The 21720-nt window shown below is 40.0% G+C and overlaps 2 protein-coding genes across 7 annotated transcripts in view; one reads left to right on the top strand and one right to left on the bottom strand.

The window, feature by feature from the left end:
• Positions 1 to 10201: 10201 nt before the first annotated feature.
• zgc:171775 (STKc_p38 domain-containing protein) lies at positions 10202 to 18580 on the bottom strand. Of its 5 annotated transcripts, none has more exons than XM_054792123.1 (12): positions 18411 to 18580; positions 16949 to 17078; positions 14777 to 14835; positions 14490 to 14601; positions 13198 to 13227; positions 12816 to 12863; positions 12595 to 12709; positions 12440 to 12511; positions 11853 to 11932; positions 11686 to 11764; positions 10851 to 11024; positions 10202 to 10743 (listed from the first exon to the last, which is right to left on the bottom strand). In XM_054792123.1, exons 1-12 carry the CDS (start codon positions 18542 to 18544, stop codon positions 10682 to 10684), a joined length of 1095 nt encoding a protein of 364 aa, XP_054648098.1. In that variant the 5' UTR covers positions 18545 to 18580; the 3' UTR covers positions 10202 to 10681. The 5 variants fall into 5 exon arrangements, with proteins under 5 accessions (XP_054648098.1, XP_054648106.1, XP_054648136.1 ...); XM_054792131.1 differs by having other exon boundaries at positions 16949 to 17073; XM_054792161.1 differs by having other exon boundaries at positions 14490 to 14578; positions 16949 to 17073; positions 18411 to 18432.
• A 1009-nt stretch (positions 18581 to 19589) lies between these two features.
• LOC129187454 (plexin-B1-like) overlaps positions 19590 to 21720 on the top strand; it is an 84614-nt gene continuing 82483 nt past the window's right edge. For both annotated transcript variants that reach the window (XM_054786782.1, XM_054786771.1), the window contains exon 1: positions 19590 to 19826. The gene's annotated coding sequence lies outside the window, so the exon portion shown is untranslated. The remainder of the gene's footprint in view (positions 19827 to 21720) is intronic.

Below are 21720 nucleotides of genomic sequence, written 5' to 3'. Positions count from 1 at the left end.
CTGGTTGCTCATAACAGGGATCCCACAAACACTACTAAACATGTCGAAACCGCAGCGAAAAACCTTGGAAACTCCTGTGTTATCGTATTTTCACGACCATTAGGCGCACCGTATTAAATGGTGCAGTCTCAGTTACAGGTGCTATTTCTATATTTAGCACATAAATAAGGCGCACCGTATTATTGGGCGCAGGTATGGTCAAACATGCGGTAGCATGCTAATACATACCGTGTCGCTCAGGAGTCAGTGAGGAAACGATAGTGCTTTATTTCTTTGGGCAGATTAAGAACAGAACTCTCATTCAGTTTATTAACCCCACTTGAAATCAGGAAGGTCATCACTCAACACAACAGTCTCAGTCATGGTGCACAATTAAACAACTAAACATCACACAGCAACGCAGCAGATAGACAAAAACAGACAAGACACTACCGCTATTTGTGCAGAACAATAACTAACAACTATATAGCTCAAGCATGTAACTTTAAGAGCATTTGCACAAAACAGTACCGCACAGCACGCTGGGGAACAGGAAGTGCTCCCAGTGACGCTAGAATACTCCAGCATGCATGCACGCTAAAAAGGCAGCGGGAGCAAAACTGAGTTCGGTTGTACTTTATAGAAGTATTTAACAATGTACTCACGTTATTTTTGATCAATCCTCATCCACAAATCCATCAAAGTCCTCATTCTATTGTTGGTCATGCTGTGTAATAAAAATGTACATTCAGCAATGCTTCGGTTGCATTAAGCATTATCTGTAATGCTTTGAAGAGCTATTTTCAGAACCATATTCAATTCCACAAAACGTATGTAACGATTTAAATACAAACAAACAAACAAAAACAATTGGTACCGGATCGGATCGGATCATCAAGACTATAAAAAGATCGGATCGGAAGCCAAAAAATGTTGATCGGGACTTCCCTACTTTAAAGTACAGTAGTACCTCGCATAACGTAAACCTCCTTTTACGTAAATTCCACTGAACGTAAAGAATTTATGTAAGGTTTTTGCATCGTATTACGTAAGAAATTCCATATAACATAAAGCGTCAAGTCAGTGCAGGTTCAGACTAACAGAGTACACTTGGTGACGCCTTCTGACGCTTCATGCTCTCATTGGCTGATTATCAGGGCACCGCTTACGCTCTCATCTCACTGGCTGACTTATACAGCGCCTACATGAGTTTGTGTGAGAGACAGGCTTCTCCCTTCAACCTTTCTTCCTCTTCGTAGTCGTACTTAAACTAACTTAAAGAATTAAGTTAAGTTACAAATTAAAATTTTGCACACAGCATTATCGTGTAGTGTGTGTGCGTTTGCCCGTGAGACCAGCTGACTCTTAGACTCTTTGAGTCACGTTTCGAGTCAGGCTAGTCCTCCTCCTCCTCCTCCTCCTACTCCTGCCTCCACTTGCGTGCTCCTGATCAAGACATCTCGTGAACGGTAAGATTGTTTTTGTTTTTCAGTTTTATTCATTTACAGTAATCTTATTTATTACCTTATTTTATGTTGGAATGTTACTCTACTATGTTTATGCTAACGTTTTCTTATATTTTCCAACCATATTTGGTGGACTTTGAATATTTTGAAAGGCCAAAGGGGTGAATTTGGGAAGATCTTGGAACCGATTAGGCTATTTACATGTATTTTACGCTACGTATAACATAAAAACCCTATAACATAAACGTTCTCGGAACGGATTGTCCCTTGAGAAGATATACTGTAATAAAAATGCTTGCTAAAATGTGAGGGGTGTGCTCACTTTTGTGAGATATTGTATCTGATTAGATTGCTTTAAAAGTGACTCATCATCTAGTGTCATCTTGACCGTCAAGTCAGATTATTGTATGGTATGTCATTCACAACAAAGGTGGGTTTAAAAGATTCTAAGAGATTAATATTTGGCATCCAGACTTGACAGATGAAATCCTCACTTAAATCTCCATCACTCAGCACTTCAGCGACTGAGTCATTTGCGGTGAAAAGTGTATTTTAACTGGGAGTTTCTCAGGCACAGAGCGTGACAAAATATAAAGTGTAAGATGCAAGATACAGTATATACACATTGCAAAAGAGGCCGTGTTACATAAGCGAGTCAAATCCCTACAGTACAGGTAGTATTTGCTAGCAAATGTGGAAAAACACACTGCAGCCATGCAAAAGACTTTGTCACCAAAGGTTGTTTGCAACCAAGGAATGAGGGGCCACACCCATTTGTAAAATAAAATGAGATGTCTTTTTTTCAAGGCCAAGACATTACATACACTTGCATAGTCTAATGAGATCAAGTAAAAGGTCTGCATCAAAGATTCTGCCATTTTTACAAGATAATCATGCACATTTGATGACACAATTTGTTAGGCGTGGTGGGTTGTTTTTTGTTGTCTTTTTTGTGTAGTAAAAATAAAAACAAAAAGGTTAAAGTCGCACAAACTGCAGGTAATGCAAGTTGGAGTCAAGATTTTAATGTAGATATATTTTAAAATTCAGATGAATCCAGTGTTTTGGAATTTGTCTATAATTGTGCAATACATGAATCCAGTTGACATGATTAGGATTCTACAGTATATTGTAGCATTGTTGGGAGCACTCCTGCTTCCCAGCATCCTTTGCTGTGAGTACTTCTTGCTGGCAGCATTCTTTGCAGGACTGCTTTGAAAATAGTTGTAAATATTACATGTTTAAAATAATAAAAATATTTACGTTTGGTATGTTTTATGAGAACTCAAGTTGATTGAGAAATCTAAGCAAAAAAAAGTACAAAAATATATCTTTTATAGCATTTTTTTGGAATAGAATGTTTTGTCCTCTAGGGACCCAAAAGGGTGTGAAATTAAAAGGACTCCAGAGGGTTAATGTTACGTAAATTGTCGTTTGTGATTCCATATAGTGTTGGTAGTTGCGAGTGCGTCTGCTTACCTGCTGATGTTAAGTTTGTTGCGTGGTGCTTATTTCTTTGATCTTTTCTCACACCATGGCCATGGTGTTATTTGTAGTAACCCCCATCCATTCCTATAGTGTGCCAAGCTCATTGCAAATTCTGTCCGGACTATTTCCTGGCCAAATAAAGAGCAACTGCCTATCAAGTTGCTGAAGCGCTTCTGAGCGTCTTTTTGCTGAGGCAAGATTGCCACAATATATTGAGCTAATGCTACCCCCTTGTGGCCAAACACATAACCAAGGACAATAGACTTAAACAATTAGGCATAAACAGGCCTGGCTACTCGACATCCATTTCCATAGTATGCCCTGCGCAGGTTTGGCCGCCATAATGGTGAGCAGAAGCCAGATACACTGCATTGTAAACATCCCCTCGGCACACTGCTGAGCCATTAAATTGCCTAATAGATGGTCTCAAAAGACCAGATTTATCATTTTTCAAGTTCCCCCAAAACAAAGACAGGTCTGTGTCATAAAAATGTTGTAGATTTATAACATCGGTTGTTGTAAATCAACAGGACAGTGGACAAGACTCAGAGTGTACATTGTGTGGGACTCCCACACAATATGTTTCTCTGGGTGATTAGTTTAATTCATGACAAATCAGTAATGATGATGATTTAGGCTATAGTATATCAATTTTATTAACAATCCCCACAAACACATGGCCAACGTCAGCCCGCCGAATGGAACAAGGTCGGCCTGACGACTGTTATCGTGGTCGGGCCGACGGAGTTTTGACTGGCGGCTCAACCGTCGAACCGACGGAGACTAATTGCCCTATTATTTTATCTATATTTATGGTGCCTGTGGTCATAGGAGCACTGGGGGCCGTGTCCCCCACACTGGAGAAGTGGTTCCAGCAGTTACCTGGAGAAACATCAGACATCTCCGTCCAGAAGAGCGCAGTTCTAGGAACAGCTAAGATGCTGCTCAGGACCCTCAAGCTCCCAGGCCTCTGGTAGAGGACCCGAGCTTGAGATGAACAGCCACCCACCCGATTTATATATAGATATATAAATAAATTAATAGAGCAATTAGTCGCCAGCTGGCCAGCTGTGAGGCGTAATCCCTCCAGCGTGTCCGAGGTCTTCCCCGGGGCCTTCTCCCAGTCTCCCACAAATGTTGCTCAGATTGAAGTTACAGATGTTCACCATCGCCTGGTGTAAAATAGTAACTGCATGAGGCATCATATTTGTCTTTATGACTTGTTAAATTCAGCAATGTTGCTTGTTGCAATTTTGCGACTTTGGCGCTTAAAAGGGTTAAGACAGTGAAGTAAGCATTTCAGCATACGATAAATAAACACGTGCATAGCAAACAACTCCTAAAATAGACAATGAGGTAAAAGTTGAAACCGTCTCAGCATAAGATTATTAAAAAATTGCATAGCAAACACATCGTCGCATGTAGTAGGTAGTAGCGGTGTCGGCCCCCCCCCCCCCAGTTGTATAGATAGGTGCTGCACCTACAATAGAATGCAAATGTTAAAAGGTAATAATAACCAACGATATGAGAGTTACTGTAAGTTGTAAACACACTTATTGTATTGTATATTGTATTGGAAGGTTGCCCTCTTTTGTAGTTTTCCTTCCACCATATCAAGCTCCTCCAGACTTTGTACAGGGAGGACGAGATCCCGAAGAACTTCCTGTTCTTTGGTCCCCGGTACAGGCTGTCTGTTGAGTAGCAGCTTCAGCATGCGTGTATTTTCTTGCCAGTGTCTCAAAACCTGCCTCGTGATCACCATCTCATCACTGTTGGAGTGTACAGTACCAAATGGGGACAGTACAAACAGGCATGATTATTATCTTACATCAGGGGTGTCCAAACCTTTTCCACACAGTGCTGCACACTGAAAATCAAAGAAGTTGGCATAAATGTCTCAACTGGCATAGAGCTGTAACAATATATTCATATAAAAAAAACCCAGTAAGCATCAGCTTCCTGTGAGTCAAAAAGTTATTCAATAGTTAAGATTACAGCATCAATAGCACATATTGACGACAAACTCACCGGCTACAAGTTGGCATGAATGTCTCAACTGGCGTAGAGTTGTAACAACAAATATATGAAAACCACTAAGCATCATCTTCCTGTGAGTTAAAGGGTATGAGGTGCATTACCGCACCTACCATGTTGGAGTGTGGCTCAGAGTTACGATATGGCAACCGATCGGCCCGATCTCGTAGCGGAGGCCGATATTATCCGATCTACAGCGGATCGGCAGCCGAACACGATTTTGAAGATCGGATAATATCAGCTTTTGCCACAAGATCGGGCCAAGTTGCTGTATATCTTTTAGTGATGGAATTTCGCCTCATTTTATGCAGTCCGTTCTTTTGGATCGGCTCACTAAAAACAGGGCCGGCTCTTTCGGCTCCCAAGTGGCTCCTCCTTTTTTGTTGTCTTAAATTACTGTAACACATATAAGTCTGTGTAGGCTCTCAGTCGTACAGGAGTTGTCTATCGAGGAAAAGGCTTGTTGAGACGTCATCTGTACTTCTGTGAAGAAGGTGTCGGATGTTTCGCTCCTCATCCGAAGAGCTTCGTCAGCGAACTAATAAGTGCTGGTAGCCTAGGCCTTAAATACAGTAAGAAAAAAATAAAAAAAAATAAAAATAGCTATTTTTGTCAAACAACAGAACCCATCATTGAATCGGAATGGTGGTTTGAGGTTTAATTTGGACCCTGTGTTCAGCAGGTTACTGAGACCAAAACCCACAGCTCTTAGTCATGCAAATGAGGTGAAGGCAGGGCCAAGCCAGAACAATAGATGCTAACGAGCCAGTCGTTCATACCCAATTCAGGGAGCGACACTTCCCTTTTATCGGAGGTGTTAATAGCAGGATAGAATTATACCACTACTCCGCCCAGGCTTAGTGTAAGGAACCAATAGGAGGAGGGTGTTGGCACACCAATTCCGCCTACTCTTACTGTATTTAAGGCCTAGGCTATCAGCACTTATTAGTTCGCTGACGAAGCTCTTCGGATGAGGAGCGAAACGTCCGACACCTTCTTCACAGAAGTACAGATGACGTCTCAAGAAGCCTTTTCCTCGATTAACACATCTAAGTTTCTCTATGATTTTTACATTTATTTCGCCATTTTTTGTCCGCTAACTGCTCCTTCATTTTTCAACCAATTCACACCATTCAAGCATCAAATCGTTCAGCTTGTTTGGGAATAGTCTGCGACCATTTCAGGTTTTTTTTTAAAAATTCCCAGATTTTCCAAAAATCCAAACATTCCACAGAATTCCACCATTCGCACATTTCTCAACCGATTCAAACCATTCTACCATGAAAACATTCCACACATCCAGGGCTTCCCACTACCATTCCAAAAATGCCACTTTTTCCTGACATTCCCACATTTTCTTTGATTGTAATTACTGTAATTTCCTTTGATCTCAATTACTCAACTACTTCAACATTTTTCAACCAATTCTAACAATTCCAATATCAAATCATTCATCAAAATCCAAACATTAAGGCTACCTATTTTCCACATTTAAGAAAATTAAATTTTTTTCAAAAATGTTCACTTTTCTAGAAACTAATTAACTCTTAAGGAATTTCCTTTGATCTTAATTACTGTAAGTTCCTTTGATCTTACTTATTCAATTGCTTCAGCATTTTTCAACCAATCTTCAGTAATAACTATAAAAGCAATCTTCACTCGCTAAATGTCCTGCAAAATCAGTTAGGATAATCCATAACGCTGCGTATAGAGAACATACACAAACCTTTTATTTCTAAAATCACAAATATTAAAATTTGCTGATTTTGTACATTTTTAAACAGCTAAAATTATGCATAAAGCAAACAATAACCTACTACCCCAAAATGTCATACAATACTTTTTTACAAGAGAGGAGAAATATGATCTCAGAGAAAACCTACACTTAAAACAAGCGAGAACAACGCTAAAAACCCCCAGCATTTCAGTACATCCCGTTATACATCACTAGGCCTGTAACGATAACAAATTTTGCTGGTCGATAATTGTTCTACAAATTATCGTCGATCATCGATTTTATTGAAAAAAAAAAAATTCTACCATTTTTTAAATAATTATCATGAGAGGTGTACTTCAATGAGCCATTGCAATGTTTTGTTTATATTTGCCGACCAAACGCTTCAGTTAGCGTTACTGTCAGGACGAAGGCTCCGCTGTCCAAGGCAACTACATTGGTATTTTTTTTTCCAGTTCAGAAAACTCTCCATGTCGGTCGTCTGTGTTCATGCGTTCACCGTGTTCATTCTGTTTAAAACCGAAGTGTTCCCACATTGTGGCTGTCGGCATTCGCCTCAAAAACCATCGCTTCTGCGGCATCTTAATGTTAGCGTATGCTGCCTCACAAAGCTCACTGCTATACCCTCTGTATCCTCTCACTAGTATCCCCGTCTCCACAAAGAGGCTGAATGAGATGCGAGTCCACTCTCTCCGTTCATTCCACGAAAAAAACAACGCGCACAGACAAATGCAGAGTGAACCCTCTCGTCATCCAGCTTTCGTGGCACAGAGAGACGAACAGATGAAACAAATGCATTCATGCGCATGTTAATTTATCTAGGGCGTCATAATTATTTACCCGTTTTTTTAGTTGTTCGATTAATCGATTTATCGATTATCGAGACAGGCCTATACATCACATATAATTTGTATACCTTTTATTCCTTTTTTTCTTTTTATTATTCCTTTTTTCCACTCATTTTTGTTTTTCCCCCACCTCATCTGGCTTGCTTGTATTCCTTTTTATTATTCCTTTTTTTGCTCATTTTTATCTTTCCCCCACCTCATTAGGCTTGGGCATTACCACGCAATGTTTTCAGACACTGCAATCATCTAGTTCAGTGGTCCCCAACCTTTTTTGACCCACGGACCGGCTTGTGTTCCCACAAGGGGGGCTTTTGTTATTATATTATTACATTACATTATAAAACTATTAAATTAAATTACATTATAGCGACCTAATTTATCTTATTTATTATGTATTGTGTAAAACTAAGACATGAATGACATCAAATTAAAAGCACACAATGAATGCCGACCCACCATCCACCAGTTCAAGTTCCAGCCAAGTTTTTCCAGAGAGATGATTACATCGCTGTTTGACGTGTGTGGTAAAAGGCAGTGCGCTAGCATGAATTAACTTGAGACAAATGTGCACATTAGCACTCAATAAGTCATCAAAACTTACCTTTATGCATTCCCACATAGTATCAGCATTTGACACCAAATATGAGGTGAAAGAAAAATGGTAAAAATACAGTAGTAGTCTATCTGTGCGGCATGAGATAAAGTTAGCACACGCACAATGGACATGCGTCAAGTGAGACGGATGTAACAGAGAGAATCCGGCCACTTTTCAAAATAAAACATAAAAATGAAATAATGGAAATTATTTTTTCTTTCTGTGCGGCCCGGTACCAAATGACCCGGGGATTGACCACTATCTGTATCTGTTCACCCATCTAAATGATCTGTATCGTATCTGTACTCGGAGTAGATGGGGCATAAACCTGAAGAGGGAGTGGTTTGACCAGAAATGGGTGTGGCTTAAATCGGTACATTATTTTAAGTCTAAAATTGACATGGAATGATCAGAAGTTGCTATATTTATTGTTTATTATTCAGCTATATGTGTACTGTGTGTGATCTGTAATTAATTATTTTTGAATAATCTGTGAAATTTTAAAAAAATCCATGCCAAAAAATGTGGATCGGTACACCCTTATTGTACACTGTTGTCCGCATAGCCGCCACGTTGCATTCACGACTAGTTCATGGAAATTACGCCTGTCACGAAGTTTGAACATTTCAAAATGTGGCACGCAGCACCGCACAGTTTACACATATTTCACATCTAAAGATTTAATCATTGGCACGCCATTAGCACGCAAAATTGCATACCACTGCGGGGACAAAGTGTGTGCAAGTGTAAACGAGACTTATGCCTGAAATGCGTTAAAACTAGTTTATGTAGTGTTTGCCTTCTGTTTAAGTTATGCATAAGGCGCGCAATGATTGGCACTGTTTACATGTAGTGTACAACATAGTACACATGATGCACATTGTTCTCGCATGGATATGCATTGTCACCACCACTTCCCACATTTGTGAAGCAGTCGCGGCATCATTTGGTTCCGCGTGACGCCACGCTCTAGCAGGCATCACCCTAAACGTATGCCAAGAGATCGGCCACGATTAGTATTGGTCGAGTTCCGTACAAAAACACAAAAACCAATGGCCGTGCTGCAGCGACATGACAATTCATGTCATGACAACACAAACGTGTGCTGTGTCACGTAGGGTTGACAACACACGTACTGAGCCGACAAGGAATGCACTTTGTTCCGTATTGCTGTGAGAATAAACAATGGTTTCAGTTTGAGGGCCGCACGGTGGCCGATGGTTAGCATGTCACATTCATGTGCCAATCATGAACCCATGACCTGGGTTCAAATCTCCGCTTGGACAGTTTGCATGTTCTCCCCATGGGCACTCCGGTTTCCTCCCATATTCCAAAAACATGCATTTTAGGTTAAATGGGGACTCTAAATTGTCCATAGGTATGAATGTGAGCGTGAACGACTATTTGTCTATATACTCTTGCCCAAAGTCAGCTGGGATAGGCTCCAGCATACCCCCGCTACCCTAATGAGGATAAGCGGCATAGGAAAAGGATGGATGGGTTTGTTCGTGTGTTTGGACATTCCCTTGTCAAACATTGGTGTTCGACTATTGTTGCATCTTTGCCTATCACGCTTTGCCTATCTGTCCCCAGCTAGCTAGCTACAATTATTCACCTATTTTCTCTGACTTTTTACCACAGTGACATATTATTTTTCAAACAAACAAGCAATGCGGTTAGTTTGGATCTTGTTTTTCTCCCATGGGGAAGTGGATATTATGTCCATCGGGTACGTACTAACTTTCTCAAGTGTCTATTGGTGTCATTATACGATATGTCTTGTCCTCCAACCACTATTTGTGCGTTGTTGTTTAATGAACAGTACCTATTGGCCAGGGACTATTGGAATTGTCTAATGACTGCCTGGCCAATAGCACTCATCAGAAATAAACTGAAAAATGTACAGTTACATGTGATCGGTATTGGTATCAGCAGATCTCACTCATGGATGATCGGTATCCGAATCGGCAGCATAGAACCCTGATCAGAGCATCAGATCATTCTTATCACGTAAACATGTAATTTAATGTGAAAACAATGATTACCAGTAGGCTTTAAAGGAATTTAATACAACAACATGGTGACATAATGGCTCATATAAGGATATACATAGGAACACAGACAAACAATTTCTTATAATGTTTTATGTTTATATGTTTGTTGATGTTGAGCTTATTTGTGGTGGAGGGGTAGTGGTGGTGTCTTCTTGTGTTAAAAAAGCAATATATTGATATGCAGTGTAACTATACGCTATTATCTCAGAAGAAAATTCTGAGAGTTGGTCAGATTATGTTACAGCAAAACAATCATCATTTGCAATGCACCGAAACTTCCAACCTGAAGTGGAAACGTATGTCTTAACTACTTTGACCTTCTGTGTTTACAACTTCTTCTACATTGATAAGAAATGTGGTTACAGGTAGAAGTACCTTTGGAAGAGGCTCCCACATATAAAGAATGTATGGAGTGATACCTCTGTGTTTTTTACTTCACCTTCACAGTGAAGTTAATTTATTTGTTGTGCCGACGCATCACCCTATATGGCTGTCTTACTGGGATCATCAGGGTCAAATGTCATGATCTCCATGTGGATGAGACCTGATAAAATTAAGAAAAAAGAATTAACATAATCCTTCTTAAGAGATAGAAGTACTATAAGTAGTGACTGAATCAGATAATACATTATATTCAACAGTCGCACTTACTCTTCCATTCCCCGATAGCGAGCTCCAGGCTCTCGAAGGAGTCGTCATAAGGCTGAGAGTCTGGTTCGCTCTCCGTGTCGTGATATTCAGCCAAGAAGGGGTGCGACAGTCCTTGCTTGGCCGTCAGCCTTGTGTCTGGATCCAGCAGCAACATGCCCTCCAATAGTGACACAGCTGCAGGCACACAAAATGCAAAAAATCTTTAAAATCACCAACTCATTTTGTCTTTGAGATGCTCCCATAATAAAGTGTAAAAGGAAAACGTAGCTCTCTTTGACCACATTGGACATTTATTATCAGCCAGCATTATAGCGCTGATGAGTTCATTTTAAAGAGTACGACAAGTATAGAAGTTTCACACCAACAGCTGAGCAGCACTATTAACAAAGCGCATGCAGACGTAGATAAAGACAACTTATAACACTTCAAAGGCAGCTCCTCTATATTCTGAAGTTGATAAAAGAGAACAACATCAAGCATTTGCCTACAGTCGCAGCTGTTAACGCTAATGTTATTTTTTTTCACGGCAGTTATTTGCTTCTGTAGACCCACTATAGTAGATAGGAGTGTTGGAGCTGTATTTATCTATTAATAATTTAATACTAAATAAAGAAAATAAACATTTATCCACATAAAAAAATCAACTGCAGGCTATCAAGCGTGTGCCGAAGCAACAGGGGGCGCAATTGCAAGCTTAAAGGCCACTTAGAGCCAGTTAGAAGCATTTTCCAGGACAAGCAGAACAACAACATTAAAATACGTTACGCATATTAAAACACATTAAAAATGACAAATTTATATGTACTGTTAAATATATAAAATTATTTCAACCCACCATTGTCCTCCATACACTCGAACACCTCCTTGAAGTTCTTCTTCTTTTGTGGCGGGAGACCAAGGACATATGATTGTGCCTGGAGAACATGTTCTTACATATCGTTATCTAAAGCTGTAGACAGTGTGCACTAATACAGTATGTGCCAGATATGAATAAAAACATACGTCTTCACTCTGCATCTTCTGCACCAAGGAGGTGTCTGGTGTTCCAGTCAAATGGAGGATCTTTTTTAGTTGATCAATACCTGGACAGCATGGTTAAGGAAGGCTCCAAAGTGTACAGGTTATTTTTGACGTTGCCTTTTTACATGCATAACTGTCATATAAGTTGTATAAGTATAAAGAGAGGCTAAATAGGAGTGTAATAAACTAAATAAAACTAAAGTGAAGTAAAACTACTCAGCAAAAATATGCACTTGCGCCCTACTTTTGGCCTTTAGCTATTATGCTTTCAACTACATGTGATTAACATTAGCATAAAATGAATTTATGAATGCAATTGATATGTAATTTATTGTATTTGTCATATTTCACGCAGCAGCCACATCCTTTTCCTACTGTACTTCGCAGTAAGTTCTATTGCCTGTTCTATGGTTATCATTACAATTTTCCTCTTTGCCATCACTGGTACCCTGCTGCAGTGACATCACCGAAAAAGAACAGCGATGTGGAAGGTTCCACTGTAATTCACCGTAAAGATTGTATGTACTTTAAAAGACAACATGAGTCTGTGGTGCCATATTTGAGGATACTGTCGTGTCCAGGAAATAGAACCTGGCCAGTGATCATCTCGGCCAGGATACAGGCGGCAGACCAGACATCCACTGTGACTCACAGAGACAAACTTTGCTGTCACTAAAATAATCAAAAATGGCCCGCTTGTAAAATATTGTCGACATTGTCGTACCTGTCTGACTGTAGTGCATCCAGTTGAATATGACCTCCGGAGCTCGATACCAGCGGGTCACCACGTAGCCAGTCATCTCACTCTCTGTCTGCCTAGCTAGACCAAAGTCTAGTATCTGACAAATACATAATTAAACATCAAGAGCTTGTTAAAACCCAGCAAAAAACATTGCAATTTAAATAATTGCCTGTTCATTTTGAATTCATTTTACACAAATGTACCTTTAGTTCACAGTTCTCATTTACAGCGAGGTTACCGGGTTTCAGGTCCTAAAAATAAAAAGTATTGAAAGACTTGACACAACTTGGAGTAAAAACATGAGAACATTGTAAAGAACCTAAGCAAATTTATTTGCTAAGTTGGAGTTAGGGAAAAAATAGGGAATTTATAGGGGAAAAAATTAAGTAAACTAAAGTACAAACTCTATCCTGATCAAATACATTTCAAAAGCACTGGACTGAGATACACCAAACATCACTTATTCGAATGTTGTTGTTCAAGAAGTCACTCTACTCATGTAAACTAAGCTAAGGTAAGCTTAAATCAGATAAACTGGCAAAAGTGTATGAGAATAAATGGTGTATTATTATAAAAAGTACAAACCCGATGGATAATTCCTGCAGAATGGATGAACTGTAAAGAGGGGAAGCACAAATTAAAGGACATTATATTGAAACCAGTTTAAGATAACAGAGAATTCTGGAAATATATATATATATTTTTTGTCCTGTCCAGCCATTAGGGCTGATAGAATTGTTGCTCTCAATGCCCTTGCATGTTAAACACATTTTCTCTGCCAGAGAAAAGTGTAAGATACTCTTCCCTTTGTTATATAGATTTTATTTGACTTAATTTGATGTTTTGTTGATATGCAAATTAGGAGCTGCCAGATATATACAGTATACGTGCATAAATGTGCACGAATGTGTGAACGTATAATTGTCACTGAGGATGTATGAAAGGAGAGGGACTGCCTCCCACCACCCAGCAAGCCCCACGCCACACAGCCAGGCCACGCCCCACCACCAAAGAGCCACTGGACACACGCGGCGGGCAGAACCAAGACTGGCCCCCCAAGCGAGAGACCACACCCTACAAGGGCAGACGGGCACGGCCACACACCAGCGGGCCCAGAGGCGCCCCCGCCAATCAGAAAGGAGCCCGCCCTAAGCCCACACCCCCAGGGAGCGGAACCCGCCTTGAGCCACCCCGACCCCCGACAGGACCACCCTGCTCAGGGACGAGGGAGGCATTGACCCCACAACCCATGGAGGCCTGTGCCCATCACCCACCCCCACGGAGCCAACCCCCGAGTACCCCAATAAAAAAAAAAGAATAAATAAATAAATAAATAAATGAACTCGCACAAACACACACCGTTATTGGCCCTCACAGTTCCACTAGCTGGAGACTACTGGAAAGGTAAACTAGACTGGATTTTTGACATTTACGTTATATTCGTGAGTCCTATTGCTGTTAAGTTACAATTCTACGGCTTCACTATGAGTTGGTGTGTGTTGACAGGAGTCACCATTCCTTCATTTTGTTAGTTAATTCCTAGTGTAACCCACCCTGCTTCACACTGCTCGCACCGGGGCTCGAACACAGGACCTTTGCAATGGGAGACGAGAGCGCTGACCACACGGCCAAAAGCCCGGGCTGTCGATCGCGTGTTCAGCGCAGCTCTCAGGGCAGAGGGAGTGAGGTTTACCAACGTACACTTGCGCAGCCTCACAGGTTGGCATCGGTTACACTTTAACAATTTTTTACTTTTACTTTTACAATTTGGCTATTGCTAATAAAAATATATATGCTACCATAACACATGTTAAAAGAGACTTTCTCAGTAATATGACGTTGCGGGTACATGTAAATACCATAAGAAAAGCACTTACTTTCAGTCCTCTAAGAAGCTGGTAGAACAGGTATGTGATGATGCGGTCGGTTAATCTCCGCCTCTTCATGATGTGGCCCAAATCCTGTGCTACAAAGGGCATCACCATATAACTGGATGCATGTGGAAAAGAAAGGGGGAAATAGGTGGGGAACAATCCAACTAAAAGAAATGATGAATAAGCTTGCTGATAACATCATGAACCTCCCTACACACATATGCATCTACATTTTGAAAAGTTCTCGACAAGCTGTGACAACTAACAGAAGAATGTGGTTGCGGACTCACAACGTTTGGAATTTCTCCACGGAGGAATCAGGTGTGAAGACGTCAAGGAGACATATAACCTTTGGAGGAGCAGAGACATCTCGGTTAGATACTTCTCTTCATGCACTAACACTAACACTGGTTGACTTCCAAGTTGTTTCAAAACATATTTTCCCATTCCAATTGTTCCATACTCAATACAGGCAATGCTTTAAGTAACATTTTTAACATTACACATACAATAAAGTCAAACTACTCATCCTTAGAAGACCCCTGATATACACATAACACATACAAATGTGCTGTTTCTTGGCAAACTTCATGCTAGTCGTTAACCATAATGCTTTCAACTACATGCCGTTTTTTTTTTTTACCGTTATTAGAAACCCGTAGACATGAAATAACACACCTATAGTTACCTTTGTGCTCCTATTGTTCTTTGTTGACACCATATGATGCACAGGCTACGGGATAACTCAGGGACACAAGAGATGGCCACGGCTTTAAGCATAGCATTCTAGCGAGCCAACTAGTTAGTCTTCAATTTCTTTATTCTAATATTAAGAAAGGGTTTCAAATGGAGTGGTGAGGAAGGACAAAGTAAAAAGCCAAAAATTACCACTTCCACACGAAATGGGAGAACTTTTTTTTCACTCTACCATGTCGGACACTGGACACTCAATGCAGTGTGAAAGAAATCTAATGTAATAATGTCATGTCTCATCAATGTTTTGTGTCATTACTGATGTCTAGTGATGCTTATGAACTGTCTTTCAATATTTTGGGACTAATAACAGGCCATCGTCAACCATGAAACAGTGATCATTTACTAATTAATACATTTTTGAAAAGCGCGATTGAGTGAGTGAGCTATGTTCGCAACGTAGCGAGGCAGCACCCGCTGCTGCTCAGTGAGAATAGAAACTGTAGAACAATATGTGCTTTCACTTTTAAGTCCCCAAATACCAGAAAACTCTCCAACGACGCCAGAAAAAGTCGCTAAATTTGTCGCTAGTCGCTTTTGAGAAAATATGCCGCCAATAGGGTTTGGAATATCGCCAGATTTAGCAAAAAAGTCACCAAGTTGGCAACACTGACTCAGATAAAGAAATAAAAATGGTAGGTGTGCAACAATAGCACCTTTCATTTGTTTAGTGACAAAGAAAGACAGAAAGCAAGATAGACAAAACCGGAACCTGGTCACTGTTGATGCACATCAGAAGAGTGCACACTGAATAAAAACAGCATGGCTTCAAAAACAACAACTTGCCAAAATTCTCAGTTAGCAGCTGTTGCATTAAAATTTACTGTTGGGATATAAAATGAAGTTGCCGCAACAGCCTTACCTCTTTTTTTGGTTGCACTGGGAGTGAGGTATTTAGGTTGATAAGCCCCTGATGGTTTGTGATGTGTGAGTAAGGGTGTAAATATCAAGTTGATTCACTGAATATAAGTAGTCTCTGACTACTACGTCAAGCTCTACCGATGTAGGGCAAATGAGGGTATTCCAGCAATAAACAGCCTAATTATGGAGATTAGAAGCACAAAATGGTGGGTTTCCCCACAAACAAAACAATATTTTGAGAGCTACTCACTTTTATAACATTTATTTTCATAGCTTATTTCAACCCAAACAAACCGAGTATGCTTGTTTTACCAGAACATGAACAAAACACACATTTGCTTCTGTAACTTCATCACTACTCTACTACTACTGTCTTAAAAAAGAAGCACTATCTGCTGGATTTGAATTTTCCCTGCACATAGATTTGTGGATTAGGGTCATGCTAAAGGCATGTTCCTCTTCTTGTTCTCAAATATCCACATAAAACCAGTCTTGGTGTTTAGTGTCTTTCCCGGATTAGCTCCCCAAAACAAACAGTTATGTATTATATAACTATATTACAGTATATATTGTATACGGTAAAGCCTGTCTTCACAAGCAGGAGCACTGCATGGATGGATGCGGGCTCCAACAACAAACAACACTCCCATCTTGGCGCTGGGCTGAGGTGAGATTATGTGTGCTTTTGTTGAATGGTCCACAAAGTCTACTTGTCCTCAAAATCGACTTTGGTTGAAAGCAACCAAGAGACGAGGACAAAGAAGACTGAGGTATCAATGAATGTGTTATCATCCAGCCCTTGAGTGCCGTACCTTCATTCTAAATTCCCTGGTGAGCTTTTGACTTACATTTTCATGTTGTATATAACGAAGCAGCCTGAGTTCTCTGTAGGCTCGTTTGGTGTGGATGAGGGATTGGAAAGGACGATACAGCTTCTTAATGGCGACCTTCTCCTTAGTCTTCTGGTCTATGGCTGAGCTAACACACACAATATTACATTAAATGACACAAGAGGGTCTCTAAAAACATTCTATTTATACGTTATATCAATAAATATATATATTATTATTTCTGTGTATAGTGACTATTGCAAGAACACAGTTAATACAATAATAAATAGCCTAAAAAAATAAATTTAGTTTAAAAAACTATGAGTTTTACAATTTAAAAATATTAGAAATGGAGGTAAACAAGAAATTAATCTAGGTCATGAAAATATTATTTAGATCTAGAGTGCTCCGTTACCGTGAAATACTTGTTTCACAAAAGTGAAATAAACATGTTTTGCAGATTTATAAATGCAGAAATAATACACAGAAACTATGAATTTTACCATTTTAATATGTGGCTATTGTACAATCTTTAGAAATTAGTCTAGGTCACGAACATATTATTTAGGATGCTCTATTAGTCTTAGAGAGCACCATTATTTTCCATGATCTCTTTTCGCAAACAGGAGAGATTAGATACCACAGCATTTTAACAATATTTTGATCAAATTCTTGAAGTTAATCAAGAAAAAGAGCTGCTTTAAACTTGAAACCTTAAACATAAATTCCCTTCGTAGATGACTTCTAGATAGATAAATAAATGTTATTTCGCTACATGAAAAACATTACAAAGAACTGTCAGTATGATGACAGTTTTGCACAGTTCTGCGCCACTGCAATGACTGTACAACCACAATATGAAACCAATTTTTAAACTAATAGCATTCACGCAACTCAAATTGTTGAGCTCAAATTGTATTGTGCAAGTACAGTATACCTAATGTATTGACCGGCCGGTGTATATGACTAAGAGAGCAATTCGACCTTGTCAGTCATTGGTGGTGGTTTATCATTAGATATGTGGTGTTCTTCTAGGCTTAAGTGCTCCTCTTGTTTGCAGAGGAGATTCTTGCATATCAGTGGACCTGCATTGACTTGCTGACTTGCCTGAGGCACACAATAGTGCTTCTGTTTGCAGATGGCAGATAGCTGTGGGTGCATGGAGTGGAATGCACACTTTGAGCATATAGATAGGCTCAGCACTGAAAACAACTTGGTTTAAAGAGCTTTTAAATTAGGGACCTTTGGGCCTTTTGCAAACACGGGCTGGCTTAATGGCACGTGTGGGCATACCAGTCCTTAAAAACATACGTAAATATAAATATATAAATATTAAATATAAATATTTTTAAATTATTGTCTCCATAACATTTCTATACTGTACATGTATTAATATGCAATATATTTGATAAAGATCAACATACAGAATATAAATCATATTATGGTATGTATGGTGTTATCCCGCATCCCAGTCACTCACCAAACTGTCCCATAGGCACCTGAGCCAACAGACCGCAGTGCAGTGTATCTATGAGGGACTTCCCAGGTTGTCTTCTGGACTTCCACTCTCTGAAAGCCTGGTCTGACCGCATATTCCCTCGGTGGAGAATCCATGGTGCAAATGTCCACTCTGGTACTCACATAAACTGTTTCTACCTGACAGGTAAGAGTATAGTAGCAAAGGTTGGAGGAGCAAAAAGACACGCCCCTACACCAATAAACCACGCCCCTCTAGTGACACTAACAAATAAAATAGGCCTACTTTTTATTGCACTGTTACTATCTATCAATCTGTCTACTGTATGTGTCTGTCTGACTTAAGCACCATTCAGCCTTGTTCAATGATTTTCTCTTGGTCAGTGTGTTAATATATATATATCTCTTAAAGGCTCCATAAACTCGGTCATAAAAGCACAGGCACATTTCCTCTGCAGTAAAACGTAATAATTGTGTAACCCACAAAAAAACAAAACTAACAACAACAAAAACAACATAAAGATGCTGTTATGTCATTTCTGGCCAGCAGAGGGGGACACAAGCTAGTGTTGAAAATGACAACATGAAAAGTGGTAAACCAGTTTATTTATTCATTTATTTTAATGTACTGTATATATTATATTTATGTGTATATATTAGCTTATTTATCTGTATTTCGTCAATAGTTGCAGCATCCTGATGATGAACTAACTTTCGAGCTGGGTCCTCCATGAGATATATTTAAAAAACAAAACTCTTTTTAACTTCATGTTAGCAACCAGACAACACTAGAAAACCATTTTTTGGGGCACAATCTATAATTGTTTTTGAGCCTCCATACATAAGTACTTGTGGATGAACTAATAAGACCTTGCTAAGTTAACGTCATGCATAAAGGCAGTCAAAATGGAATCCGGGCGACCAATTCATAATAAGAGTATGGTTTAGTAACTATTTGGTGACTTTCTGCGTTTGTTTTGATTAAAACAACACATTTATTGGAGGTGTTTTAATAGTAGTGTAGTTTCATACAGTGTATCAGTAAATTTAGCTGACCAAACATGTTTAAAGAGCGGACCTTTATGTGATGGATCTTAATTTGAAAGTAAGCACATATCGTTTCCTGTCCCTCCCTGTCATACTGAGTGTGACTTCACCTAGCTTCTCATTGAGGCTGGTGGACGCTCACGCATGAAGAAGGAGTCTGTGTCACCAACACATTTTGGCTTCTGACTAGCACGCCTTTCGGAGCCACCTGAGTTTGTTTTCTAAATTTATATAAGTGTCGTTTGAGGCATCTTTAAGTGCCGCGAAGTGTGAAAGTGGATCTACTTTGATTACCATAGTAGTTGGGGAGCCGCTTGTCTCCGCGACATCATCATGGACAGTTAGTGACCCCGACCCTGCACCCCAACTAAAGGTAAGCTCTTGTAGAATGATTTAAATAAGAGAACTGAAACTTTTTTGCGTAATTTGTATCAACTCTGGACTCATAATCCCTCTCATGCGGTCCACTACACCTTTTTGAAATGAGTTTTGCTTTTTAAGGGTAAGAGGACTGTCCAAGCAATTATCGTTGGTATTTACGTCTTTTGCAAGGCATCCTGTGTAAACACGCGCACACACACACAAATACACATACACTCTGGATGGTCACCCTCTTTGTCAGCTGACAAAGGAATGTGTGCACCAAATGCCAAACTCCATGTTCACCTGCTAGCTGTGTGTGCAGCATAAGGGAGTTTGATATATCCCTCCTGTGGCAGTTATTAAGATTTATGAGGAGCACCACTGGAGATTCTCTGATTAAAGAGGGGACAGACAAAGAAAAGAGATTAGATATTCTAATGAAAATAAAAATAGTCAATTTACGTGGGGAAAGAGAGAAAAAATAAGCCCCTTTCACACACGGCTTCAAAAGCCAGCCTTTCTCTGTCCTGTTCTGGGATATACAATCTCGAAATCTAAGTCGACCCCGCAGTTTTCCACCTTCTGAGTATTATACCTGTAAAAGATTTTGCAATGCCAGGACCAGGATGTGAAGTTGAACACCTGACACTCACTTCTCCCGTTCTGTTGCAATTGTCACTGTCTGACAAGTGCGCCATCACACGTTTGACCTAAAAAGTTGTCCTTTTGCCGTGTCACTGGTTTGTGTGAACAGTACTAACATGTCAGGTTGACAATTTTCCAGCTTTGGAGGTAATATCAGAGCTGTAACAGAAGTGGCACCTGTGTGAAAGTGTATCAGTCAATGTAAAGTTTTACTGTACATCCGACACTCACTTCTTCTGCTCTGATGTGTTGAAAGCAATGATCACTGTCCTGCACCAGTCACATGATGTCATCAAGCATCAAAGTATCTGATTGTGGAATACCATGGTGCTGTGGGAAAGTGTACAAAATTGCTGCAATATCCGGCTTTTGCTGTGTTCTGTATAGACACAGGCGAGTGAATGCCGGCTCTACAGTATGTCATTATGCTCGACCCCTACCCTCTGATTAAGCCAGGGATATTTGAAACTTGATTGGAACGTGTGTGTGGAGGGACAGCCGTGTTGCTGTTGTCTCAGCTGTTCAGAAGCGGCTGTAGGTGAGGCTTGAATGTTGTTCTTGCATGCTTCTCACTGGCATGTGCTGTTTTGTTGCATTCACATACCCTGTTAGATATAAAGTCCCTTGTTTATCGCGGTTAATTGGTTCCAGACCCGACCGCGATAAATGAATTTCTGCAAAGTAGGATTCAATATTAATAAATGGAATATTTTTGTAGTTAGAGCATAGATAACCTGTTTATGACTTTCTAAATATGGTTTTAACATTAGAGCCCTGTAGACATGAAATAACACCTCTATAGTCTCCTTTACACTCCTATTATTTGTTTACGGCAAATTGTGCAGGCTACGAAATCACCAAAGGGACACAAGAGACGGCCGCCGATAGCATTGCAAGCTAGCGAGCTAACTAGTTAGCCTCTCTAATTTACTTAGTCTAAACTTAAGAAAGGCTTCTTGAGACGTCATCTGTACTTCTGTGAAGAAGGTGTCGGACGTTTCGCTCCTCATCCGAAGAGCTTCGTCAGCGAACTAATAAGTGCTGGTAGCCTAGGCCTTAAATACAGTAAGAGTGGGCGTAATTGGTGTGCCAACACCCTCCTCCTATTGGTTCCTTACACTAAGCCTGGGTGGAGTAGGTCTAATCCTCTCCCGCCATTAGCACCTCCGATAAAAGGGAAGTGTCGCTCCCCGAGTTGGGTATGAATGACTCTGATACTGGCTCGTTAACATCTATAGTTCTGGCTCGGCCCTGGCTCT

This window comes from Dunckerocampus dactyliophorus, chromosome 1 (assembly GCF_027744805.1).
Source record: "Dunckerocampus dactyliophorus isolate RoL2022-P2 chromosome 1, RoL_Ddac_1.1, whole genome shotgun sequence".
NCBI lineage: Eukaryota > Metazoa > Chordata > Actinopteri > Syngnathiformes > Syngnathidae > Dunckerocampus > Dunckerocampus dactyliophorus.
The sequence above is the reverse complement of the archived record's forward strand: the minus strand, read 5'-3'. Positions and strand labels throughout refer to the sequence as shown.